This window comes from Mustela nivalis (assembly GCF_964662115.1).
Source record: "Mustela nivalis genome assembly, chromosome: 8".
Taxonomy (NCBI): Eukaryota; Metazoa; Chordata; class Mammalia; order Carnivora; family Mustelidae; genus Mustela; species Mustela nivalis.
In genome coordinates, this window is record NC_139027.1 from 74980033 (window position 1) to 75006306 (window position 26274).

Here is a 26274-nt window from a genome sequence, read left to right on the forward strand (position 1 = left end):
GGGCAAAGAATACTATCAGGATATTAAAGGCCTGGTTACTATCAAGTAAAGACAATTGAGATTCTCCTGGTGGAATGTTACATTCCTGCTATCAAGCATCCTTGTTAATGAGATTTAGGTTTAGAAGAAATTTAACTTTATTTAGTTTTCCTTCTACTTCCACCTCCTTGGGTTTTTTTATGGAGGAGAGGGTGACATTAGGCTTGAGGAACTGAGTTCTGTGTCTTTGGAAATTGGGCTATTGATAAGGTAACTTCTTTGTTGTAATCTCAAGGACATTTGCAAACCAAGGGAGACTCCTGTCTTGCAGGATTGTGATCTCAGCAAGTTAACTATTTATCATTTTATGGCAGTCAGGGGTACCTGAGGAATGCTACACATATGGAGGGGAGCGGATGAAAGGGGGTGCAAGGCGCCAGCTTTTGCTTTGTCCTCAGCCAGCCTCCTGCTCCCTCATCAAAACCACCCATTTATGATGTTTATGAGACAGTTGGAAATATAAACAGTGGGTAATTGCCAATATTAAGGAATTGTTAACTTTTTTTTTTTTTAAGATTTTATTTATTTATTTGACAGAGAGAAATCACAAGTAGATGGAGAGGCAGGCAGAGAGAGAGAGAGGGAAGCAGGCTCCCTGCGAGCAGAAAGCCCAATGCAGGACTCGATCCCAGGACCCTGAGATCATGACCTGAGCCGAAGGCAGTGGCTTAACCCACTGAGCCACCCAGGCGCCCCGGAATTGTTAACTTTTTTATGAGTGGTAATGATGTTTACATTGGAAAAAATAATACTTTTTTAGTTTTGGGTTACGTACTACAATAGTTATGGATAGAATGAAAAAGAAAAAGATCGTAAACACTGGCTAGGCTTCTCTAAGGTCTGTGCAAGTACTTAATGATCTGTTTTGTTTCTGGCACTGATAAATATTAACTGTGAGTTTCTTTTATGGAACTGGACTCTTATGTACTCTTTTTTTTTTTTTTTTAAGATTTTATTTATTTATTTGACAGAGATCACAAGTAGGCAGAGAGGCAGGCAGAAAGAGTGAGAGGGAAGCAGGCTCCCTGCCGAGCAGAGAGCCCGATGTGGGACTCGATCCCAGGACCCTGAGATCCTGACCTGAGCCGAAGGCAGGGACTTAAACCACTGAGCCACCCAGGTGCCCCTCTTATGTACTCTTTACAGCTGAAAAGCTGTCAGAGGAAGAGGAGAGACAGAGACCGTATTGTGCCCTGCATCAGAGTCCTGAGAATGGATTCCTTGCCTGTGGTCACAAGGTCTTTCTCCTCTCTGAGCCACACTGTGGTCTGCCCAGTGATCTGCCTAGCCAGGGGGCATCCTTACAACCCTGGGAGAAGAGACTCACTCTCTCAGTTGTATTCCTAATCAGGCCAGAGTAATCCTCTGTACACAGCCCTGCCTTTGGGCAGGCTGAGCAAATGTAGGCAGATACTTTTAAGTTTTTTATTTTTTTTTTAAGATTTTATTTATTTATTTGACAGAGAGAGATTGCAAGTAGGCAGAGAGGAAGGCTCCCTGCTGAGCAGAGAGCCCGACCTGGAGCTCAATCCCAGGACCCTGGGATCATGACCTGAGCCGAAGGCAGAGGCCTTAACCCACTGAGCCACCCAGGTGCCCCCCTTTTAAGTTTTGATTGTCAAACCCTTCTTCATATCCCCTCTCCTATGCCTTCCACCTTCCCACGTTTTCTGCATCTCAGGGAACTCCTAGGAGTTTTCCAGAGGTGAAATCTATAAAAGTAGGGAAACCATGGTGAAAAAAGGCCAACTCTTCTGCCTTGCTTTTTTCTTCCTAAGCTGCAAAGCTCAACAGTTTGTGGCATCCATCTTCATAACTAAAAAATGGTTAAGACCTGAAAACATGTATTGTCAGAACGATCATGGAAAACTTCCTTCAACTCTGTCACCCTTAATGTTCAGGCTTTCCTTTTCCCTGCTTTCCTTTCCTGCCCTTATGCATAATAATAAGAGCTAAGCTTTGTAGTTGAACTCCTTATACTGGAAGTACTTTACATACATTGTCTCATTTAATCTCACAGCATCCCTGGAGAGCAGGGGCTGTCAGTGTGTTTTACAGAGGAGGAAAAGAAGACTCAGAGAGCATTCATCACTTGCTCTAAAAAGTGGTTGAGGTGGGTCTCTGACTGCACAGTCCATATTCTGATAACCACTTAGCTGCTAGATCACATGCTCTTGTCCATCTAGCATTTTCCCCTATCAAGAATTACTTTTTTGGAATAAATTCTCAGGAGTTGGGGCAATTCGGTCAGAGGGTTGGGTATGTTAACCTGGCAAAGTTTTAACCCTTGCTCACTTGCTCTTCTGCCATAGCGTCTGCCTCCAGCACCGTGAAGATGCTGAGTGATATGTCCTCCTTCACCGGGTTGGTGATGGCTGCCATGCAGTGAGTCCTGGGCACACATGCTCTCCTGCTGAGCTGTCCACTTATCTGAAGACCTCTTAAGATCACCATTTTTGCCTCCCTGCCAGCTGTCTTCAGAATGGGCCTCTGTGTTTTTGAAACCATTAGACTAGGTGATATGGCACCAGCAAGAGGAACGTTGTCCTCTGGCATCTATGGGTCTGGTTCCTGGACTCCCCAGGTTCCTCAGCAGATCTGGCTCTACCTGAATCAGAGACATTTCTTCTCCAGCATTAACTATGACTTGACCCAAGTAGCCATGTTGGACTACTCACTGCATTTAGTAAAGGAGTTCCTTTTGGAAGTCTCTGCTGCCCCTGCCAGTTTGGGAGGAGACATCCATACGTCTTGGGCTTGTTAGGGAGTTAGGATTGAGAGCCTTTTGCTGAGGACTGGGATCCTCCTGGCCTACCAACAGTTGGGCAGTGCCAGAGGGCTGGTTTTGGACATTGCTGTTGCTTTCACTTAGCAGTTATGGGAGAGCTGTTGCTTTCACTGAGCAGTTATGGGAGAGCATGTCCCATGCAACTCCTCCCTACTAAGAACCACATCGAATAATGAGTAGCCTGCTGAGACCTGGGAACTCCTAAGTTCAAACCCATGATAGGGTAAAGAGGACTGGGCTGTCATCTTTCAGTCCCTTTGGCCAGTATAGATGGCAGGGAGCATCTGTTAACCAGGAGGTGAAAGCTGGCCCCTTTCTTTTTTTCATCCTGCTTCGGGCAGTTCCTGTATCCAGAAAATCCAAAAAGGCCAGAAAGGCCAAAGAAGAGGAATGGAACAAATGAAGTGGTTTGTTCGAAGGATGTGCCAGTAAGTCCTGTGGAGAAAATAATTTGCACCTATTACCTAAGGAACTGTTGATTTGACATGGAGATCTGAAGAATTTGCCAAATCACAGGGAAGAAACCCCAATACCCGAAATGTCAATTTCCAGTGCTTGGAAGTGAAACAGGGATAACCAGCTAAGTTAACATCTTGGCCGTCCCAGGAAGCTTAGGCATCAAGATGATGAAGACCATGCTTCAGTGTTTCTATTTCCATTCCACGCAACTTCTTGTCTTCTTGCTTAGAATGGAAGGTTACTGGCATTGACTCTACTGTGTGGGGCTCTTGGTACCAACCCAAGCTCTGGAGCAGTGATCGCTGAAGACGGAGCTCTGAGCCCTTCCTTATGTCCTCACAATACTTGTGTGCCATGGTAGTTTTAGATTTGATGTCCTACCTGCCCTCCAGATCAGGTCCCTATCTTTCCATATGCTAGAATATTTCCAGCCAAGGTGACAATAAATAGAGCAACCCAGAGGTGACTCTGGCTCTGTTCAGTATCTATAGGCAGGAGGGTATACAGCATGCCGTGGCCGTGGTCCAGGGTCCTGACCCATGGTACAGCATAGATCCAAGTCAGGCTACCTGTCTGTAGTCAAGGAGCCTCGCCTGCCAGTCTAACTGGCAGCCAGGAGGGGGGTACCTAGTGTGTAGGAGTCTGAGACAAGGCAGAAAGGGGTGCTGTGGGCAGAGAGGGGGGCATGTGTGATAGGTATAGAGAGAGAATCTTGAACCCTAGGCCCTCCCTCCCTGACTTCCTGCAGAGCTGGTCTCAGCAGTGATTTGCACAGAATGAGGCTTCCTTCCTGAATTAGCTTGTAGGTAACTGCTTTTGGAAATTCATTTAGTAAGTTTGAGGAAGATATGAAATCTGAAAGAGGCATCCATAGGTCAGGGGTTTGGTAACTTTATAGGTAGGATTATATACCAATAGGCCCGAGGACAGTAAGACAGACTGTATATGAAGCTTTTAGGAATCGTTTAGGACAGGCAGAGGGTCCCGAACAACCCACTCGTGACTTACGAGTATGGCTTAGGCAGGGCTGGAGTGGTTGCTCCTAAAAGATACTGGCCCAGTGTATGTTGGGGTCAAAGGAAAAACTGATGCATTGTCCTGTGTTTGTGCAAACCCTAGTATGCTTCATGGTTGTACACCTTGAAGAAAGCCAAACCTGGAAAGGGGAGTTTCGAGAACACTGACTCTTTTTCACCTTGGAGGGACAGGCTAAAGGGGGGAGGTGGCTGAAGTCCTTAGAGTCATGTCCTTCAACTCCAGACTTCTGCCACCACTCTTCTCAAAATTTGGAAGGAAGCTTTCCTCTACCTATCACGTTATCAGATCTGGAGTCCATAACCTTAGAAGGCAATACTACCGGCTGAGAATGTAGAAGGATCAAGAAGGCTTTGGTTAAATTCTTGACATTCAACATGACAGGTGCATGTTGATGCTCTATAGAAGATGTCCTTGTGCTTGAAGAAGAGGTCACTAATGGAGGAAGATCATCTACCTGTTCTTGGCCCCACCACCGGAACAGTCTTGGGCTGGGTGGGTTATAGAGCTGAGCCGCTGTCACGGTTCTGTTCTTACATTAGCAAAAACAATTAAATAAAAGCAACTTTGGATTTCTTTAACTTGTTTTAAATTGACTTTTCCTGTCTATTCTGATAACCACTCAGTGAAAATAGCACAGAAAATAAAAGCTCAGATACTGTGGTAACGCTGGTGATTATCTCACTGATGCCCGGTGCCATGAGGTGGGTACTGTAATTCTGTCTTTACAGGTGAGGAAACAGAGGCACCGAGAAGTCAAACAGCAGGAAGTGGTAGAAGTAGGACTAGAACCAGGCAGTCTGCTGCCACTGTTCTCTGGACTGTGCTGGGGTTCTGAGATGGGACACAGGAGTGGACATTAGCCCAGGAGGTGAGATGATGGCTTTTCCTTCATGTGATCTTACTCTGTTCACTTCCCAACAAGCCAGAAGTGATCACTGCAGCCCCCGGTGGGGCTCTTGACTGGGACTGAGTCAGTAGATGGGGTTTCTTGCCCTTGGTCCTGAGAGGTTGTTGAAATCCTTTGCACATCCTGTACCTCCATCTGCTCTGATAAATAAAGACTTAGAGGTGAATGAATTTGTGAACTTGTATCCATGAGGACCTTCCTTCCTGTCCTTGAATTCCAGGTCTCTCCATTTAGCACCGGGACCCTCTATAGGTGGAAGCCGTAGTTCTGGTAGACTACTTGGAGATCCTAGTACATGTGAGCTTATCTTGCTACCAACCTTTGTAGAGACCAGGTGCATTCTTCCCCTTCCTGGTCTTCCGGTTTCAGTGACTTGGGAGAGTCAGAGGAAGTAAGAGACAAAGAGATTGTTCAAATGATAACTGTCTTAAATTTCAGAGGAGTATAGGAACCAGGGTCATAGCAAAATATACTGCAGAAGTATTTTCATTACGTTTTTATCTCCCTAAAGCATATGTTTTTGTCAGGATCAATGGATGCAAGAAGCAGAAACCATTCACCACCATCATTAGTTCTAAAGACCTCGTATTATTTTCCTTTTGGTTTGAGAGAGAGAGAGAATGAGCAGAGAGGAAGGGCAGAGGGAAAAGGAGAAGCAGACTCCCCCCTGAGCAGGGAGCCTGATGTGGACTCAGTCCCAGGACCCTGGAATCATGACCAGAGCCAAAGGCAGATGCTAAACAACTGAGCCACCCAGATGTTCAGCATCATACTCTTTGAATAGGCATTCTTAACAGGGAGCCTGACAGATCCTGCTACTTGCCTTGTGACCTCAACTGCTGTGCATCTGCCAGGGGCTGGTTTTGATCCTGCCACCACAGGATTTTGCAGCTGTGGAACCCTCTGTGGATGGCCAGTCCCTATCTTTTGGGTCACATTCTGAATGTGGTGAGCCTAGTTGGCTCAGCCTGTCTTCCCGCCTGTCCCCAACTCTGCCTAGGCCACCTCTGCTCACCTGAGCGACCTTATCCTTCCCTCCATGGCAGCTCTTCTCACAGTGCTGTGCCCTGTGCCAGAAATGCCGTTCCCTTTGCTGCTTTTCTCATCCTCCAGGCTTGAGCTTACATGCATCACTTTGTTGACACCAGGCAGTTAGCTTTTCTGTGCCCCCAGCCCTGCACTACTACTTCCCAAACCTTAAATTATACTGGCTTGGGTTGCATTTGGTCCACTTGTAGATCAAACCTCTCCCAGACTTGGCCTGGAGGTCAGAGCCCGATCATCTGCCTGTGTAGCTTAGTGTGTGGCCCCCAATGGAAGCCCAGTAAATGCTGGATATGAGTGGCTATGGCGGGTCAGCCCAGCCGTTTCTGCTCTCCCCCAGCACAGAAGTCCGCAGAGTACAGTCAGGGATCCCATTTGCTGTCTTTTGGGATATTAGGAGAAAGAAGACAAAGCTCTGCTCCAGATTCACACTAAATAGTGTAACTCACCCAAAGGACCAAAATGCTGTTTGGAACCCAAATGTAGGAAACAGTGTCTTTACTCAACCCGCCTCCAGCCTACCATATATTGCCATGGGTGCCGCCCCCCTACTCTCCTGGGTGTAGGGGGACAGTTCAACCAGTTTGCCTTCCTCTCCTCCCCCTGTATCCCATTTCATTCCTTCTCCCCCTCCCTCACCATGTAAATAACTACCTTACTCAGCACTCTGGCATCTTCAGTTATTTCCATCTACACCTCTGGAGTTGGGTGAGAGCCTAATCACTGTTCCTATTTCACAGATGGAGAATGAGCGACCAAGGTTAGGACCAGGGAGGCCTTCCATGCAGGGAGAATGTGGAGGCAGCCGAAGTCCCCACTTCTCTCCCCTGAGGGACATCCATACTCCCTGTAGAGAGGGCTTTGTGAAGGGAGGGGTGGCCCAGCTTCTTGGAGAGGGGGCAGTCCACAACATCAAGACGAGGGGCAAAGAGGATCCTGGGCAGGATAGGAGTGGGCGCAAACTGTGGCTAGTCTCTAGGACTCCTCAAGGGGAGGGGCAACACTGCACAGAAGCCATGGGAACCATTTGGGGAAATGGGGGCAAGGCAAGTGAGCCCAGTTGCTGAGAGAGTGGGTGGACATGATGGTGTGGTAGATGAGAAGGGGCCAGTGTAGAGAAGACGGAGGAAATGGTATATGGAACCCCATTTGCCCACAGAGCCACCCTGAGCCCACAAAAATGGGAAGAGATGGTACCAGATGGAAGGTGCCTGGCATTTGGCCCACAGTGCATTGTAGAGCCCTGGGGGTGGGGCTGCATGAGAAAGTGCTCAGTTCCCAGCCTCCAGTCTTACTTGGCATTATTGATCTCAGGCTGAGGGTGGGCTGGCCCAGACTTGGCCCACTCCTCCTCATGGCAGAGGGTAGAGAAGTGGGGAGTCCCTAGGAATGGCTCTACCAGAGTCAAAGAGTTAGCAACAAGAAGGGAGGCATGGAGCAGGGGGCCATGGAGGGCAGAGGCATGAGGAAGCTCTTGCAGGGGCCCAGGCAGCACACCCTTGCTTTGAGAGAAGCTGGGGAGTTTTCAGAAAAGGAAAGCAGGCTGGAGACACACCCGGGAGATGGTTTCCAGTATCTGTTCAACCTATTGTCTCCCAGGCCACCTCCCTCCACCTGACGTGTTTTCCATCTCCCACCCCAACATCTGCACTACTTCTGAGTGCTTTTCTCCCAGGGCACCGGTGATTCCTAGGCCTTGGTCTCCATTCCTAAGAATTTTTAACAGAGGGAGAGTGTCCCTGTCTATGATATGAGAGGATTGGACTTGGATTCAAACTCCGAAGGGAGTTGGGGAAAGGGAATTTGGTCCTCTCATCAGACCCTGTACCTGAGGTCTAGAGGCCTGTGGCTGAGAGGATGAGTGGAGAACTAGTTCCAGCCTCTTCTGTCCTGCCAGTGGGGAATGTATGTGTGTTCATTCTCCCGAGTTGGCACATGGGGTTCAAGTGGTGCTTATACAGGGCCTTACTGACCTCTTAGTAGCCCTTTGAAAAGCCTTGAAGGCTATACCAAACCCTCTCCCAATCCAGATTAGAAAACTTCTTGTTTTCCCAGGATACACTTAGGAGATTGGAGTAGAAAATACAGATTAGGTCTGCACAAATATTTAAGAAATCTGTCCTAAAAGAAGTTACCAGTCAGTGACTTCCCCTGTGGACAGAAGGACTAACCACTACCCCTTTGCCCCCAGGCCCCTCCCAACAAAAAAACCCCAAATTCACGTCAGGTATACACCTTGTGCCTGGGGGACCTAAGCCAACAGATGGGTTAACCTAGATGGTTGGACACTGACCACAGGCATACCGAGCAGAACAAAGGAATAGAGGTGGACAAGATGGCTTTGGTCCTGGGAGAGGGCTATGAGCCAGCCCTGTGACTCTGAGGCTCCTGTCCTTAGCTGGGGTCCTGTCCTGGTTAGGTTAACAGTCACCACAGGTTCCAAAGCCAGGGAAGGGTACTTGGGGCTGAGGAAAGCTGTGGGTAGGATTCCGAGCTGAGCCAGGAGCCTGAGCTGGATGGAGCAGTTAACTTCCAAGGTGCAAGATCTCCTCATTATCGTAGGGGAGGGTGGGCCTGAGCCCTTGATGCACTGGGCAAGACCTCAAGGACTGCAGAAGGGGAGCTAAAGACCAGAAAGGAGCCGGGGTCATCCAGGGATCCAGATGAGCTGCCCTCCTATGACCCAGAGAAGCATTTTTTCTGCCTAGAAGGATACTGCAGGGCTCCAGGAGCGATGTGGAAGGATGGTGTCCTGGGGGGCTTCCTTGCTCTGTCCCCAGAGTCTCCCTTCATCTTGGGGTACTCACTTGGAACTCTATTGACCCCAGGGCCAGATGGGCCAAAAGACATTTGTTTAGTTTTCCTTAGAACAGCTGAGGCAAACTTGCATTTTCAAAAGGCAGTTTATTAGCATTGAAAGGGACAAGCTGGAGATGACAAAAATGTGCACTGTCCAACCTCCAAAGCAAGACTTGTGCTTTCCCCCTGGACTGGGCAGCTGTATGGCCCTTTGTCTGGAGGGGAGCTGCTACAGCCTCTGTCTTGTCTCCACCCGCCATCAGTCTCTTTCCTGCACTCTGGGGATGTCATCTGGGACACACTGCTCTGGAAGGTCGAGACCCTTTCCTTCCCCTGCCACCCACCTGGCTCCTGCCGACATCCAGTTGGTTGAGGCACCCTATGCTGGCAACCTTCTCCCTCCAGGTCAGAGCCCAGCCGTCCTTCCTCTTGCAGCCTGGGGAACCTCTAGTCCCAAGAGGGACCTTCTTACTCGAGCGGGCCCTCCAGCGAGACCTCCGTCTACAGTTTCTCCACAGCCTGCATCTTCCGAGTGGCCTTCCGGCGCCGGGCAGATGGCTGGTAGGAACTCTCGTCACTGGCTGAGCCCTGCTGGCCCTCGGTGAGGCCCAGCAGGGCCCGGACCTGGCGGAGGAAGCTAGGGCTTGAGAAGCAGTAGAGCACAGGGTCTAGGGCACTGTTGAGGTAGGTGAAGGCCAGGGAGCCATGGAAGAGCTGCGTGCAGAGGTCAAGGGCGGGGCAGGCACCCAGGCGGAAGGCCACTAAGGAAGCCATGCCGAAGACAACACTGGGCAAGAAGCAGACTGTGTAGACAGTCACCACCACGGCCAGCACGCGCACAGCTCTCCGCGGGCCCGCCTGCCCCCCAAGGCCACGACGTTGGATCTTGAGCCCGATGCTCACGATGGCAAATACGATGAGTGCCAGTGGTAGGAAGAACTCCAGCACGAACAGGGCCTGGTGCCAGCGGAGCAAAGCCGAGGGCTTGACCCCCAGCTTGTAGCTGAGGCAGGAGCCATCGGGATAGGCGGCCAGGAGCAGGTGTCCATTGAGGAGCAGGATGCTGGCCCAGAGTCCCCCGGCCACCCAGGTGACCGCCCTCACGGAGGCCCGGCTCAGCGCGTGGTGGGGCCGCACCACCTTCAGGTAGCGGTGGAGGGCGATGGCCGTGAGGAAGACCACGCTGGCTGAGCGGTTGGTGGACAGCATGAAGAGGTTGAGCTTGCAGACGGTGGCCCCGAAACGCCAGCGCTCGTGCAGGAAGTAGTAATCCACACGAAAGGGCAGGTTGACGATCAGGAGAAAGTCGGCCACTACCAGGCTGACCAGGAGCACTGTGTTCGACATCCAGGGCCGAGTGCGGAAGCAGAAGATGAAGAGCGCCAAGCTGTTCCCTGCCAGCCCCAGGACAAACTCTATACCCAGGATCGGTGCCAGGAAGGCGGACACGGTCAGGGAGGAGGCTGGGAAGCAGGAACCTGAGGCCTCTCCTGCAGCGCCTGAATCTGTGGTGAAGGCCCAAGGAGAGGAGGAGAGGGTGCGGGGGAGGGAGGTGGGGAGGGAGCCAGGGAGAGCCGAAGGAGGGAGAGAAAGGAGGGGAGAGGAAGAGCTCAGGTTATGAGATTCCATGGGCTGCTTGGGCCATGGACCTGAGAGAAGTCTCTATGCTTTCTACCCCTGAGAGAGTGTTTGGGGCAGGAGGAATGATGTTCACTGCCCGCTGGCCACCACGATGACTCAATATCCTGGTGTTCTCATCAGCACCCTTGTGGCCACTGAGAGACACCCAGCCAAAGGGGAACTCTGTAGCCTTCCCTCCTCTCCCCCTCCCCCCACACCAAGTGACCTGGCTGCAAGGTCTCTGAAGAAGGGTGGGGAATCTGGGCCACCCCTGGCATGGGGAAGAGAGCAGGGCTCAGTAAGGGTGAGACAGAAGCCCAGGGAGACCCTGATGTGGGAGGAAGGCCCAGCTGGGGTGAGGAGGAGAAGAGTGTCTGCAGCCTTGAGGGCTCAGACGTTTGCTTGCCTGAAGGCCAGAGCTGGTCCTGGCAACCCATAGCTCTCAGATTCACGCAGACCACCCTGCACCCCCCCCCCCATTATCTGTACAGACTGGGTAGCTGCCTCCCTGTCCCCATCAGCTCCGGCAGCAGGGAGTATGGTGCCAACAGGATGTTGTTTCTGGAGAGGGAGGTGGGGAGTCTAGCTGATACCTTGACCACATGCTCATGGCCTTGTGGAATAAGCCTGTTTGTACCTCACGATCCCCGATTCCAGAGTGTCCAAAGTCCTTGTACCCTATGAACTACCTCCTACATGCAGAGGGCTCCCCTGCCAGTTTCTCCTGCCCTGGGACCTGGGGCTCCTCCCCCAGACAGAACAATACAGTAAGCCTTCAAGATGCCCTGTCCACTGTGTGCCCCACGCCATCCTGACTCTGCATTCACCACAGACGGGGCAGTAGAGGCCAGAGCTGTCCTCAGGCAAGGCGCAAGTCCTGTTCCACCTCTGCATGGTGTTCGCAGGGGTGCCTGGGGCCTCAGGCTCCTCATGACCTGGGACAGGGCCAAGGGAGGCTGTGGTTCTAGATGCCTGCCCTGGCCGTCTGGCTGCGGTCAGCAGTGGGCTTCAGACACAGTGGCTGTTGGCCTCTCTCTCTCAAAGCCTCCAGGTCCCTCTCTCCTCTGTCCCAGGCTCCCATCTGGCCAAGGCTGAGGTAGACGGGCTCAAATAGGCTGTGACCAAGGGGTGCCAGGTGGCCTGAGCCTTGAATGCAGACAGGCCTTGTTTAGAACCAGAGCTGCTTGTTTGCTAAACCTCTTAGGGAGTTCCCTAGCACGGAGTCAATGTTCAGAAAAACAGATCTAATTTGCATTATTTTCTCAGAGTAGGTTTGCCCTGGGCACTAGGGGAAAGCTTGTCTTCTCCTAGCCCCCTGGCTCTGTGCAGGGGACATCCTTGGGACATTCCCCATGTCCTCTCCTCCGTTCCTGCAGAGTGCAAGGCCGTGCTGTAGCCCATGGTCACACCAGCCTCTGCCTTCACCTCCTGGACTGTATGAGTTTGTAGGGGGAGGCAGCAGTGTTTCTTCTTGGCCTGTGGGAGAGGAAAGCCTTAGAGGTAGAGATGGGCACAGTCTCTGACATTCCTCGGGGGTGGAAACCCTTTTCAGCAAAGCCAGGTTCCCATCTGCCCTGCAGCATAGTGAATCCAAGGAGTGGGCTGCCGGGCCGCAGTGGGGGCAGGCAGGGTTGAGATCCCCTGTTTGAGGAAGCTATGACTCTCACCAGGGACCTGTTCCATCTAGATCCCACTTCACTTATGCCACCCGCAACCCCTTCTGGATTTCTCGCTGAAGTCCCAGGAAACTGAGTTCTGATCTCTGCTGTAGGTTCTGGATTTTGTCTCTACCCACAGCTGCTTCTAGGGCTCCCAGCACTCCAGAACCCTGCAGAGCACCTAGGAGCCTTCTGGGTCTTTGGACATGGTGCCTGTACATAGCCAGGGAGCAGATACCGGCCCACTGCCAAGTTCCTGATATCACTTTGGTTACCATGACCTTCATGTGTTAACTGTGGTTTACTCCAGGTGGTGGATCCTGTGTTTTTAAGTATTTTTGCTTTCTACAATTAGTATACATCACTTGTTACTAGAGAGGAAAAAACCCAACAGATGCTGTTTTTAAAAGTCATCTGAAAATAAGTGGGAAAGACTAAGAGGCAGAGGGACAATAAGAGCTATGTCCCCGGGACGAGCCCCAGAACTGAATGGATGGGCCACACACACAGTGAAGTGAGCCCCTTTACAAGTAAGAACACACCCTAACAGACTGTCCATACACCTACTTCACCTGGTGCCCCCCACACATCAGACAGACACACACAGTCTCAGGAGCACAGGGGGCGGCCATCAATGATAGCCCGTGTGCTTGCAGACATACAGGCACTTGTCCACCAGGAAGCCTTTATTGAGGGCCCTCGGGGTGGCAGGCGAGTGCTGTCCTGAGCCTGGGAGGACAGAGGGATGGAGAGGCAGCCCGGCCTCAATCATGGAGCAGACTATGTAGGGCAGTGGGCAGAGGAATGATAGAAGAGAAGGGGTATGACTGTCCCCCCAAGAGCCTGGCTGAGAGGAGGAGGAGGCTGGATGGCCGTGTCCAGGACCCTGCTCCAGGGACACGCAGTATCTCGGCAGCAGTACACGCAGAAGCAGAGAGGGGAATTGGGTGGGGGAGGGAGGCACTGTGGCTCCTTGGGGGGCAGCAACCAGAGGATCAGCCCAGGGGCTTCTTGCGGGCGGGGTCCTGGGTCACAGCCAGGGCCACAGAGTCCCGTCCTCGGTCCCAGGTGTACCTGCGGAGACACAGGTGGGTGGGGGTCAGACAGGTGGGTCCTGAGCATCCCAGGGGAAGGAGGATGGTCCCGCAGCTTGAGGGCAAAGTCCTCCCATGTACTCACGCATTCCCAGCTGGCACCAGAAGGCTGTCATCCGGGGCCAGGCTCAGGTGCTCGTCCCCCATTGTCACCACAGAGGAACCTTCCTGGGAACGAGGAGCAGGAGAACAGGAATGGAGGCCGTTGGGCCTCGACACCTATCTAGGTGTCCCTGAGTCTGCCTTGGCAGGGAGGCCCTGGGAGCCATTTCAGGTTCTGGGCATCCAAGGCCCAGCAGCAGCCTGGTCCCCGGGGGCGAGAGGATGTCATCCCCCCCCCCTCATCCCACCGTCAGGGGCCCCACTTGCCAATTGCCACAGCCACACATCCACGTCCTGTCTCGGGCCCTTGCTGCTGCCTTGTCCATGGACAATCACCTGGCAGGAAGCAACACACATCTTTCTGGTGCTTCTGCCCCACACAGGAGATGGCCTTGAACCTGCTCCCCAGACTGGGCCCACAGCAACAGGCATAGCCTTATCTTCATGTTTAGAGTCTAGACCAGGACTTGGAGAGGAAGGCTGCCAGGCCGAGGGCCTCCCCACTGCCTCCACAAGGAAAAGTGCTGCCTACCTGCTGTCCAGGATCACGCCAGCTTGCCCTTCACACATACACGTGCACATCGGATTCCTCAGCTGCCCATACTGCTGACCCATATGAAGGCCTGACTGCCAGGGTACACTGGACACCCAGGCACTCATGCACACACGGCTTAATGTGGACTCACTCACATATCACACACATAGTTCCACAAACAGGGCCCACCTGCCTTCTTCCATGAGATTCTGGCCTGAGGAGGAGGAGAGGGGAGGGGACCAGCCTCTTCGACCTGCATCAGCCTGGCGGCTACTGGGCAAGCCTTGCTCCTGCTGGCCCAGAGCAGGACTCAGAAGATATTCTTTTGGCATAAACTGAAGCAGGGGGGAAGCAGGCGTGTGCATGAGGCAGAAGGCAGGACCGTGAGGCCAGCTTGGTAGCAAATGCCATTGCCGTGATGGGCTGGGAGGGGCTTCGTGGTGTGCATCTGCTTTCAGGGCCCCGTCTAAGCTCAGGTGTTTGCAGGCCATAACTTTCGGGGCAGGTGTGCACCCAGGGAGCTTCCCTCCACGAGGGTGTCTGATCCAAACTGCGAGGGATGTGCCAGGGGCAAATTATAAAGCCCAAGCAAGCCCAAGCCTGGCACCTTGTCTAGCCCAGGATACCTGATAGGACCTGGGCACTGCCTGCTCCTCCTGGCATCCAGTCCTGGTGCCTGCAGCCCTCATTCCCCTAGCAGTGCCAGACTATTTCAAGCTTCCACACCTTTACCTATGCTTCTCCCTTACTGGTAATGCTCTCTCAGCCTCCCTTTCTTCCTTTGACAAGCTCCTAGATTTGCTTTAAAAAAATGTAGCTTACACATCACCTCCTCCAGGAAGCCTTTCTTGACTTCCCTCCAGCCTGGGTTTGTCCTTCATTGTCCTATGGCTTCCTGAAGCTTCTCTACCAAATAACATATCACCTGATTGTGGTAATTTTTGATTAACTTGTCTGTTTATCAGACCATACACTCTTTGAGGCAGTGACTCTTATCTTTTTTTCTACCAAAGCCTGAAACATAATAGCCATTCAATAAATGTTGAATGAAAGAAAGGCAGCTTTATTTGGGTGGGTCTGTCTCTGCCCCTCTCCATCCCCAGGCACTTCTCTTCCATCTGGCCCCCCAGGCTGAGACTGTCCAAAAGTTCAGGAATTCCTAGTAGAAAGATAACACTAGGCCCCTAGGAATCAGTCAGTGGATGGGGCAACCCCCTACTCTGAAGGCAAAGAAAGACTTGAGACCGTGTAGCCTCCACTCCTAACAGAGCCGTCACTCTCTGAGTCAGGGAGGAAACAGGAAGGCCTTTGTTTATGTCACAACTTCTGAAACTCTGTGTGTGTGTGTGTGTGTGCGCTCGTGTGTATGTGTGGGTGATTAGTTCCCATTTCCCAGGGCTGCTGGGTAGATGCCCTGGGTGGCACAGGGCCTCATTACCTGTGTCTCAAAGGAGTCCCCAAACAGGCTGAGGGGTGTGCCTGCCTGCAGCTTCCTGCGGTGCCCATCCAGCCAGGCCTCCAGGGACATGGGCTCCATGACAGATCGCGTGCTCAGGAGGAATGGTGGTTTCTGTCGCAGCTGGTCTGCACCCACAGCAGAGCTATGTCAGTGGCCTCCGGCACGCCCTGCCCAGAACCCCTGCAGGCCCAGGGGTCTCAGCTCTGAATCACCAGAATGGGCTCTGGATCCAGCTTGAGGATCAGGCAGCCACATGGGGGACACTATTGGGGGCCATCATCTCATGCCTTTAGTACTGGCAAGAGTACTCAAAAGGAGACTGGTATTCTGAGGCAAGACCCATTCTACTCTGGGAAAGCAGAGAAGAAGGGAGAAAGGCAGTTCCCAGGGGGCTCACCAGGGATGGGCTTTCCTGTTTTGTATTGCTCAGAGCTGAAGAACCTGCAGGGAGAAAGGGGGAGGAGGACAAGTGGCCAGCATTCCCGAATGAGCAGTCCAGGGAGACACACAGATACACACACACTCATATGCTCTCGGGTGCAGGAGCCCACACACTCATACGGTCCCTATACAATTCCATGTAGGTCCACCCTTCCCTCCCTTACCAGCCCAGGCCCTCCCCTCTGGAAGAGGCAGACATCCCCCTCCCCCGACACCCCAGGCACGCTGGCTCCAGTGCGGTGGGGACTGCTGGGTGGGTCTGCCCTACCCGGTCAGAGCAAGGGGCCTCAGAGAACAAGGGGCAGGGACTGGGCTGAGGGCTCACTCCTGGATGATGGGAGCCAACTGTGTGCCAAGGTCCTCGCAGTAGAACCACTTCTCGAACAGGACGTCCGTAGTGTCCTCCACGTAGTACCTGCCAGAGCAAAGGACAGGTAACCCAGCTCCCCACCTGGGCAGCCTCGGGGAGGGGGAGCTACCTGTGGAGGTCTGGACAATGGCTAACCCTGGCCCCCAGAGCTGGATGCTTCTTCACCTCGTTTGCACAACCTAGTGGCTGATGCTCACTCGCCCACCCCTGGCTCTCCCAGAAGCATAATATGCCCCAAAGTCTGGTGGCGGGGTGGAGAGTGGGGGGAGCAGTGGCTATTATCGAATCTATTTGCATTCCTGATTGCCCAAGTTTGACCATTGCCCAAGTTTGACCATTTAAGATGCTAGAACTCTGGGGCTTGGAGAAGGTGGGTAACTTGGCAGGGATTCCACAGCCTGTAAGTGGCAGGAACTGGACAGACGCGAGGCAGTCTTAGAAACACAGACAACTTCAATAACAAGGGTCTTCATTTTCCCAGACAGGAAGCTGAAGCTGATCCTGAATACAGGGCCTGTGGCTGGGGAGTCTAGATCAGCTACAGCTCTAGATCAGAGTGCATGGAACCTTATGGAACCGACATGCAGAAGATCCCCCCAGATGAGGTGTTCTTGGGGTCATGGATGCCTTTGAGAATTGGAGCAAAGGGCTGGGCCTCTTCTCCAGAGGCAAGACCATGTATGTGTACACCTAGCCTCTCCAAGACCAGTCCACCAAGCCTCAGACCGGCTCAGTGTGCTCCTCCGCTGGCTGATGGCGGTTGTGCCTCAGGCCCCTGGTGTATGCTGTGCTTTTGTTGACCTAATGTCTAATTCTCAGGCTCTAATACTCCCAGGGCCAGGCCTGGTTTGTCCTTTCCAGCTCCTCCTGAGAAAGAGAAGTGGTCTTGCTTATGGGACATGGTTTATAGACACAGAGCTCATCTTACCTTCAATCCTGGGCTGGAGCTGGCCACCAGAAATCTTGCCTTCAGAGTAGCATTTGAATGCTGAGCCCCTAGCTTTTTTTTTTTTCTTAAGACTTTATTTTTCCATTTGAAAGAGAGAGTGAGGGAGCACAGCAGAAGCAGGGGAGGAGCAGGGGGAGGAACAGAGGGAGGAACAGGGGGAGGAGCAGACTTGCCACTGAGCTGGGAGCCCCATGCAGGAATTGATCCTAGGACTTCAGGATCATGACCTGAGCCGAAGGCAGAAGCTTAACCCACTGAGCCACCCAAGCTTCCCTTAAAAAATAAAGTCTAAAAAAAAAAAAAAATTCAAAACAGGAAGATGAAATCTCTTATTGTAAAAATGTTATTGAAGACGGGGTGCCTGCGTGGTTCAGTCACCCAACTGAATCAACCGGCTCTTGATTTTAGCTCAGGTCATGATCTCAGGGTTGGGGAGATAGGGCCCTGCATTTGGCTCTGTGCTCAGTGTGGAGTCTGTCTCTCTCTCTTTGCCTCTTCCCCAACTCGCATGAGTGCAAGCTCGCTCTCTCTCTCAAATAAATAAACAAATAATTTAAAAAATGTTATTGAGGACACTATCCACTCTGTCACTAAAGACTTCTTTCATAAAGCCCGGTGAAAGATGTCTTTTGGAATCAAAGGACAGACCTCTGTTGCTGTAACAGTTCGTTAATATATCATTGTGTTTTTGAAAAACATTGAATGGTATAAAGAAGGCTTATGAGTTTCTTAAGTAACAAAATCAAAACTCAACCCCATGCTTGCTAAGACTGCAATGCTGAAAGGTGTAGATATGAAAGAGGCAAGACAGAAGGTGAACAGCTTTGTGAGGTTTAACTGACGACAAGTTTGTTTGTTTGTTTGTTTTCCCTTTATTATTGTCCATTTGGTGTTACGGAGACATCATTCACATTCCATAACATTTTCCCTCTTCCTGAAAAAGTTTTAACTTTGTTTTCTTGCCTCCTTTTACTTTTCCTGACTTCAACCTGAATGTGTAGGACTTGGCTGATTAGAAAAAGGAGAAGTGGGGCACCTGGGTGGCTCAGTGGGTTAAAGCCTCTGCCTTCAGCTCAGGTTATGATCCCAGGATCCTGGGATAGAGCCCCACCCTGCATCCGGCTCTCTTCTCAGCAGGGAACATGCTTCCCTTCCACTCTCCCTGCCTGCCTTGCTGCCTACTTGGGATCTCTGTCTGTCAAATAAATAAATAAAATCTTTAAAAAAGGGGGAGGAGTATTGGGTGCCTGGGTGGCTCAGTGGGTTAAGCCGCTGCCTTCGGCTCAGGTCATGATCTCAGGGTCCTGGGATTGAGTCCTGCATCGGGCTCTCTGCTCCGCGGGGAGCCTGCTTCCTCCTCTCTCTCTCTCTGCCTGCCTCTCTGCCTACTTGTGATCTCTCTCTGTCAAATAAAAAATTTAAAAAAAAGGGGGGGTAGTATTAAAAAATACCATTGTAACAGGAGATGGGGGGCAAAGGATCCCAATCTCAGGAACTTGGGGAGAAAGTGTCATTTTCTTATTTAAAAAAATACAGAAAAATAGTTTAGCTTTTGGAAAAACCTGTGTCCCTCAGAACCACAGGCTGCATCAGATAATAGATGGGTGACTGACTGGCGCCCACTGGGAGCTCAGCTCTGGAAAGAGTGGCTGCCCCCCACCCCACCCCAGTGTTTGTCTCCTCCTCTGTGCTGACTCACAGTCTTATCTAGATTGACCTGACCCTAATTTCCTATTTCTCTGTAATGCCAGCTCTGCTGCCTTCTAGCAAACTCAACTCCCCTGTGTCCAGTCTTCTTCTTCTTTTTTTAAAAAAGATTTTATTTATTTATTTGACAGACAGAGATCGCCCCCCCCCCCTCTTCAAGTAGGCAGAGAGGCAGGCAGAAAGAGAGGAGGAAGCAGGCTCCCCGTCAAGCAGAGAGCCTGATGCGGGGCTTGATCCCAGGACCCTGGGATCATGACCTGAGCCGAAGGGAGAGGCTTTAACCCAATGAGCCACCCAGGCGCCCCCCCCCTTTTTTTTAAAGATTTTATTTATTTATTTGACAGAGAGAGGTCACAAATAGGCAGAGAGGCAGGCAGAGATAGAGGTGGAAGCAGGCTCACCGCTGAGCAGAGAGCCGGATGTGGGGCTCGATCCCAGGACCCTGAGATCATGACCTGAGCCGAAGGCAGAGGCTTAACCCACTGAGACACCCAAGCGCTCCTGTGCCCAGTCTTCTTATCTGTAAAGTGGAGATGACAGCAGCCCCTGCCTCTCAGGATCTCCGGGCGGGTGAGATGGATAGATACACCTCAAGCATCTATCGGAGGCCCTAGCCAGTGTCATATGCATGTCAGCCCTGGCTGTGGAATGAGTTGGGGGAACAGAAACAAGCCGAGGGCATCCTGGGGGAGGCTGAAGGAGGGCATCGCTGGGAGGAGTGGCAGTGTTCCTGGCCGCCCACGCCAGGAAGGGCTGACTTTGGCATCCCCCCTACCCCCAACCCCCTGAAGACCTCGGTGCGGGAAGCGCAGGTTCTGGTCTTCAGGCTGAGTGGGCTCCCAGGGGGTCACAGAGGACATCTTTCCTAACCCCCATCATCAGACTCCCTCTCCCACTGCCTCTAACTCATCCCGTGAGCCAGCAAACACAGGATCTGCACTGCTTCTAACCCTCTCCGTGGTCAGCAAGCACTTCCCCGAGTCTATCTAGGGTCTTTCCTCTGCTGCTTGCCCCCGTCTCCGCCCTGGATGCCTGGACGAGGCCCATTTACCTGAGCCCATCCAGCTCCGTTTGCAGCCGTGTCCGTTCAATGACCAGTCCCACGGTGTTGGCAAACCTCTGTGGAGAGTGGGGTACCCCGGCGGGAAGCAGGAATATCTGCAGTGGGGGAGACAAGGTGTCGCAAGGCAGCAACCCCCTCTGGAGACCTGGGCGCCCCCCCTGTAATGGCCTCCCCCGCTGGCCCATGGGGTCCAGCAACGCCCCCCCCCCCTCTTCAAGCCTCCAGCCCAGAGCGGAGGCCTTGCTGAAGATGGGCAGCTCACAGGAGGAAGAGCCCAAGGTCTGGGAAGGGAGGCAGGACAAGGCAGGGAGGACACACTCCCAAAGCCAGAGCTCCCAAAGCCAGCACAAGAGGACCTTGGGTTCCTGCTCCTTGGAGCCCCGGCTCACCTCTCCCTGCCGAATGGTCACAGCCCGGTGTTTCCCTCGCTCCAGGACCTGGAGAACCATGTCGCCCTCTAGCTGGTAGAACACCTATGGGACAGGACAGCAGTCAGGCTCTGTCCCTGCCTCCTTCCTCTTCCAGGTGCTTGGCCTGAGTTCTGATCTGAACACCCGAGAAACTTCCTGAAGGCCTTTATGAGCAGTTCTGTCACTCCAGCTTTGAGGCCTCAGCCTCCCCTGACACGTGCTACAGACTGGAGCGCTGGGGCCGCCAGACGAACTATATCCCAGCTCAGGCAGATGTTAAATTGAATCTGGCCTCCAAGGCCTTACAGGGGCACAAACCCACTTCTAGTCAAATTCCTCCCAGCCACCTGAGTATCTGTCTTTCCTGAGAGGGACCACCTACCTGCTCGGGCCAGCCCTCCTCATCTGTCAGCCACCAGCTGAGTCACTGCTTGGCCTGGGCCCCTCAGTGGACAGACACCCATCCACACTACCAGAGAAGCTTGGAGAGGCCCAAAAGTGGGGTGTGGGGCAGAGACGCTCGGGGCCAAGGGAAGGAAAGAGGGAATGAGACAGGAAAGGTGGGCACTGACACCAGGGCTAACAGAGTGGAAGCCTCTGGAAGGCAAGCGGAGGGGCCTACGGTTGACTGAGGCAAGCAGAGAAAGCTGAAACCAGTCCAGTGTACCACTGTGCTCAGTGGCCATCCCTATCCAACCTGGTCTTCTCTCTGTGGCTTTGGATATTCCTGCTGATTTTTGCCACAGAGGAAAACGGTCTCCCGTGAGGTGCAGTGAGAATCTCCCGTGAGGTGCAGTGAGGGGTTATCTGGCCTGTTCTGGGAGGCTGCTCCCTGTTGGCCTGGGGTCCTCACTCCCCTGCCTTGCCCCCTTCGCCCCCAACCAGGTGCTCTGTAAATATTTGTTGAGTGAGTGATTCTCCTATGCTTCCTCCAGGCCCTGGCTGTGGCTGGGAGACCTGGGGTGGGGGTGGAGACTGGTGACTGTGGCTGGGAGGCCTGGGGTGGCAGTGGAGGCTGGACTCTGGACCTTGAACCCTTGCATCAGGCCCCCCATGATCATCTTTTGTCACCAGAGATCCTGAAAGCTGGAAATCCACCAATGTCCCTCCTTCAAGGGGCCCATCTTTTTCTTTTTAATCCTACTTTTGTTTATTTACCTTGGGCTAGGGGAAAGTACAGAGATGGTTCAAAATTCGAGGTACAAGAGGGTATTCAGTGCAAATTACCCCACCCACCCTCCCCCTCCATCAAACAGCCCCTAGGAACTCCTGTGTCTTGGGCCCTCTAGATAAGGAGGGAGCCTCTCCGTCCCAAACATCTCCGGAGAACTCAACTCTGGAGACTAGAGTAGAGCACCCAGGTCCCTGTCAGCATTTGGGTCTCATTTGGGAGGCCAGTCTTCCATATTCATATTTGAGGGGGAGGGAACCAAGCCATCGCACCTGGCACAGGATGCCCAAGGAATGATATGCAGCAGCTGGAGCCTCCCTCTCATACCCACAGAGCCTGGGCTCTTTCCTAGGGCCTCCCCCACAGAGCTGGAGGACGGAGCCATCCCTGTGCACCCACAATGTGCAGGCAGCCGTTCTGCCCTGGAAGAACGCCCCTGGCCACCCCCCACCCCCCACCCCTCCTGTCCACCGGCTCTGGCTCTTGCTTGGGCAGTTCCCCCTCCTCCAAGGCTATTAAAGAAGTGGGCAGTAGCAGGCGTACCTCCTCACCCTCCTCGATGTGGTAGTCCTTCCTGATGTTGGGGCCCCCAACAAACATGACTTTGAGCTGCTCCTGGTGCCTGCAATAGACAAAGGGGAAGAGGTCCTGAACCAGCTCAAGGGACAGGACAGGAGGGGTGCAGGGGCCCATGGGGGGCCTGGAAGGAGACTGGCTACACTTGGGAGAGGTGACAGGGTTGTTTCTGTATCGTTGTCCCTACAGTCTTTACATTTCCTCCCTTCCCCTCTCATCTCAGTATAGTTGTGCCCATCCAAGTGTGTGTGCGCGTGCGTGTGTGTGTGTGTCTGAGACTATTTGTATACCTGTAGACTCTTTTTGTACCTGTATCTCAGTGGATTTGTGTGTGTGTCCCCAACATCCTCTGACCTAGTAGTGGGGGACTTACCGCTTCATCAACCAGGATCCCTGGTCCTGTTCAAGGTCTCCAATTACTTTTTTTTTTTTTTTTTTAGATTTTATTTATTTATTTGACAGACAGAGATCACAAGTAGGCAGAGAGGCAGGCAGAGAGGGGAAGAAGCAGGCTCCCTGCTAAGCAGAAAGCCCAATGCGGGCCTTGATCCCAGGACCCTGGGATCATGACCTGAGCTGAAGGCAGAGGCTTTAACCCACTGAGCCACCCAGGCGCCCCCATATGGAAAGTTCTTGAATGAGCCCACTCCAGAACTATTTCCAGCCATTAGCTGGAGTACCTCAGCCAGACCATGTCCCTCTTCTTCTGCTCACCCCTCCCCACTACAGTTTCACGTAACCCCCTCACCCCCAAATTCATATGTTGATGTCCTACCCCCAGGACCTCAGAATGTGATCCAATTTGGAAATCGGGTAATTGAAGACGTATGTAACTGGTTAAGCCACAGTGAAGTCACACTAATCCTTAGTAAAAGGGGAAATGTAGGGGAACCTGGGTGGTCCAGTGATAAGCGTCTGCCTTTGGCTCAGGTCATGATCCTGGGGTCCTGGGATGGAGCCCCGCATCAGGCTCCCTGTTCTACAGAGAGTTTGCTTCTCCCTCTCCCTCTGTACCACCCCCACTGTGCATGTTCTCTCTCTCACTCTCTCTCAAATAGATAAATAAAGAATTTTTTTTAAGGGGGGGGGTGGAATTTAGACCCAAACACACTGACAGGGAGAGTGCCCTGTGAAATGAGGACAGAGATCAGGTTGATGCAGCAGAAACCAAGGAAGGTCAAGATTGCCACCAAGCCCCCAGGAACTAGGAGAGGCCGGGGGCAGAGGGTCCTTGGCAGCCCTAGCCAACAGGGGGTGGGGGGCCACAGCTCTGTTCCGCCCCAAGGCCCATTATGCTGGCCTGCCTCCACTCCTTGTCTCTTTTTCTATGTATTGGCCTCCTCCTCTCACCCAAATGTTAGCTCCCCAAGGAAGGGACTGTCAGCTTGTTTTCTGCTGCCTCTCCAGTGTCCAGAACAGTGTCTGGCATGTACTGAGAGCTCAGCAAACACCTGCTGAATGAACAAAAGGCAGGGCCTGCATTTTGTGACCGTTATTATTGGGGCTGAGCCAGAGGCTTGGGTGGGGGGGCCTGGAGGCAGGGGCAGCCCGCACCACCCAGGCTGGTGGTGACAACGGTGGCCGCAGAGCAGTGGCCAGAGGGCTGGAGAGGAGCAGAGTGATTCGAGATGCGGTTGGGGCCCCTTGGGGGACCGAGAACCAGCTGCACAGGGATGAAGAGGAGGAAAGGGTGAGGGCCACAATAGTGGTAGAATACAGGAAGCTCTGGGATGGGAGTAGGGGTTTGGCTGTGACTGGTGGTGGCAGTGCCACACGGTGACCAAGGGTGTGGACTTGGGAGTCACACTCTTACATGGTCTGGAGTCTAGACCAGGACCCATGCTAGCTTGTGGGACACTGGGAGAGTCCCTATTAGATTCCCACCTTAAGCAGCTAGTGTGAGGACTAAGCCTCTGGCTTGTCAACGTGTGCCAGTACTGCTGTGTGGTTTGGGGTGCCAGGTCACCGGGAATGTTCTGCAGATATGACAATGTGAACCAGGAGCTGGGGAGCACACGAGGCCCAGCCATGGGGTAGAGGGCAGGGGAGGGAGGTGAAGGGGCCACGGAGGAGGCCCCAGGTCTGCTGGAGAAAGAATGGTGCGGAACACTACTGGCCCTGCTGGGTGCTGTGGGCAGTGGTGGCTAGGTGCCTCCTGGTGGGAGTGTGTATGCACACTTGTAAGGAGGGGCCTGGGGAAGGCACAAAATCGAGATCCTCCCGCAGGAGGTGATCTTCCGACTTGACACTCTAGCGTCAGGTTCTATTGCAATTCTGGGGCATCATTAAAACCAGAGTCCCCAGACTTCTGAGAATCACTGGGGGTGGGGTGGGGTGGGGTGGGAGAGCTATTTCTAAGTCCTGGGGACAGGGCGGTGACCTGCCATCTGTATCTCCACTAGTCTCAGTCACCCAACCATCTTCAGAAATAAAGGTCAAAATCTCCAGGGCAGAGTCTCGAAAGAGGAACAAATGAGGGTGGGGGAATCCAGAACAGCCTGCCTTCCCCCTCCCCCGCCGAAGGCACAAGAGGATGGCAGGCCCCTTCTTCAAATTCCTGGGTGAAGGAGCTGGGGGCTGGAGGGTGAGGGGTGAGGGGTGCGGACGGAGGAAGGGAGGTGGGGGCAGAAGACAGGAGGAGGGCAGCGTGCGTGGGACTCACAGGAGCTTGTTGCAAACCGGGGGCAGGAAGGAGGCCCGGTTCTCTTCCACCCAAGTCTTCACCCTCACGGGACGCTCCATGGTAGCCCGGGAGCCGGCTCTGGAGCCTGTTGCCCTGGCGGGTGTAGAAGGGGTGCGGCTCCGCCCAGCCGCCCATTGGCCGCCTAGCGAATCCGCAACCCTGGGTGGGGGCAAAGGGCGAGGCAACGCCCCCCCGGCCCCCTGCCGCCCCCCGCCGCCCCCCGCCGCCCCCCGCCGCCCCCACGGCTGGGCAGTTGGCTGGGCTGCGGACCTCGAGGTAGCCCTTCCCGGACTTTGGTCCCGGGCTGCCCCTGATCAGCAGGGCGGCCTCCGCGCGCAGGAAGCGGTGGGCGGGATGGGGGCGCCCCTCCTCTCCGCGGGGTTCGGGCTCAGCGCCCCTGCACATGCTGGGGCTCCCCGCAAACGTGCGTGGTCCCCTGTCCCCAGACTCTGCGCCCTGCACCCCGGGTGAGGCTCCAGAAGACGGACTGCGATGAGAGGAAGGCGAGTTTGGAAATCAGAGCACGTGCGTATGAGGTGCTGGCCCTGGAGGGAAGCCTCAGTGTCCTCATGCGAGAAATGGGAATGTCTACACAGCCATCCCAGGGTTGCACAGCGGCCGCCATCGGCCCCCAGATGGCTGTCAGTTCCTATCCGCGGAAGAGGACGGCGGTCAGGCGGGTGTCCCCAGGTTTAGCGAGGGTCGCTCGCCTGGCTCCGCCTCGGAGGGGACGGAGCACGACACGGGGACCCTGGCCCTCGCCTCCATTCGCAGGGGGCAGAGCACCGACGACGAAGCGCCCAGCGCTGTCTGAGCTCCTGACGTGTCTTAAGGACCTACTCAAGTCACACGACACTTGGGTGAGAGTTTTACCGACGAAGAACCAAGCACTCGGTATGCCAGCCCTCGGGGTTCCGGGGGTGAGGCGGGCTGCCACGCCTGTGCCCGCGCTTCCAGCCGGGTTACCTTGGGGTGAGTGGGGGCGACTGTGAAATCGGAGAACCGGGTGGGGGCGCGGAGGAGGGCAAGACTACCCGACACCTGTTTTCTTCTCTTCCTTCCGGACTCAGAATTCTTAGGAAAAATGTGGGTGTGTTGTTGGAGGAGGGTCGGCTGGGGAGAAGGTAAACAGCTCGGGCTCTGACGCTGGAATCCAGACCACAGAGCTTGAGAAATTCAGCTCCTCCAACTCCTGCCCTCCCAGTCCCTCTTTCCCCTTCCCCGCTGCCCGGGGTGGGCTGGTTTTCTCAGCGCCTTCCCACACACAAACCCGCGCCCCCTCGCTCCCCCCACAACCCTGGGCAAGTCAGAATCCAGTCAGAGAGGCGAGAAGATTGCCACCCACCTCTGCTAGGACGACCC

The 26274-nt window shown here is 53.6% G+C and overlaps 4 protein-coding genes across 54 annotated transcripts in view; 2 read left to right on the forward strand and 2 right to left on the reverse strand.

Moving 5' to 3' along the window:
- KANSL3 (KAT8 regulatory NSL complex subunit 3) overlaps nt 1–4902 on the forward strand; it is a 44063-nt gene extending 39161 nt beyond the window's left edge. For all 50 annotated transcript variants that reach the window (XM_082746791.1, XM_082746821.1, XM_082746788.1 and 47 more), the window contains one exon: nt 2352–4902. In XM_082746791.1, the coding sequence (XP_082602917.1) occupies nt 2352–2372 (21 nt within the window). In that variant the 3' untranslated portion in view covers nt 2373–4902. The remainder of the gene's footprint in view (nt 1–2351) is intronic.
- A 4257-nt stretch (nt 4903–9159) lies between these two features.
- OXER1 (oxoeicosanoid receptor 1) lies at nt 9160–10913 on the reverse strand. The gene has a single exon (XM_082746900.1). The coding sequence runs from the start codon at nt 10701–10703 to the stop codon at nt 9576–9578; it is 1128 nt and encodes a 375-aa protein (XP_082603026.1). The 5' UTR covers nt 10704–10913; the 3' UTR covers nt 9160–9575.
- A 1944-nt stretch (nt 10914–12857) lies between these two features.
- Nucleotides 12858–25120, reverse strand: HAAO (3-hydroxyanthranilate 3,4-dioxygenase). Of its 2 annotated transcripts, none has more exons than XM_082746911.1 (10): nt 24892–25120; nt 22197–22275; nt 20462–20545; nt 20061–20167; nt 16309–16398; nt 15940–15983; nt 15522–15667; nt 13816–13884; nt 13532–13614; nt 12858–13426 (listed from the first exon to the last, which is right to left on the reverse strand). In XM_082746911.1, exons 1-10 carry the CDS (start codon nt 24969–24971, stop codon nt 13348–13350), a joined length of 861 nt encoding a protein of 286 aa, XP_082603037.1. In that variant the 5' UTR covers nt 24972–25120; the 3' UTR covers nt 12858–13347. The 2 variants fall into 2 exon arrangements, with proteins under 2 accessions (XP_082603037.1, XP_082603036.1); XM_082746910.1 differs by having other exon boundaries at nt 13532–13610; nt 13812–13884; nt 24892–25074.
- Nucleotides 24641–26274, forward strand: part of LOC309872571 (uncharacterized protein) — a 155301-nt gene continuing 153667 nt past the window's right edge. The window contains exons 1-2 of the mRNA XM_082746922.1: nt 24641–24813; nt 25359–25884. Of these exons, the coding sequence (XP_082603048.1) occupies nt 24763–24813; nt 25359–25884 (577 nt within the window). The 5' untranslated portion in view covers nt 24641–24762. The remainder of the gene's footprint in view (nt 24814–25358; nt 25885–26274) is intronic.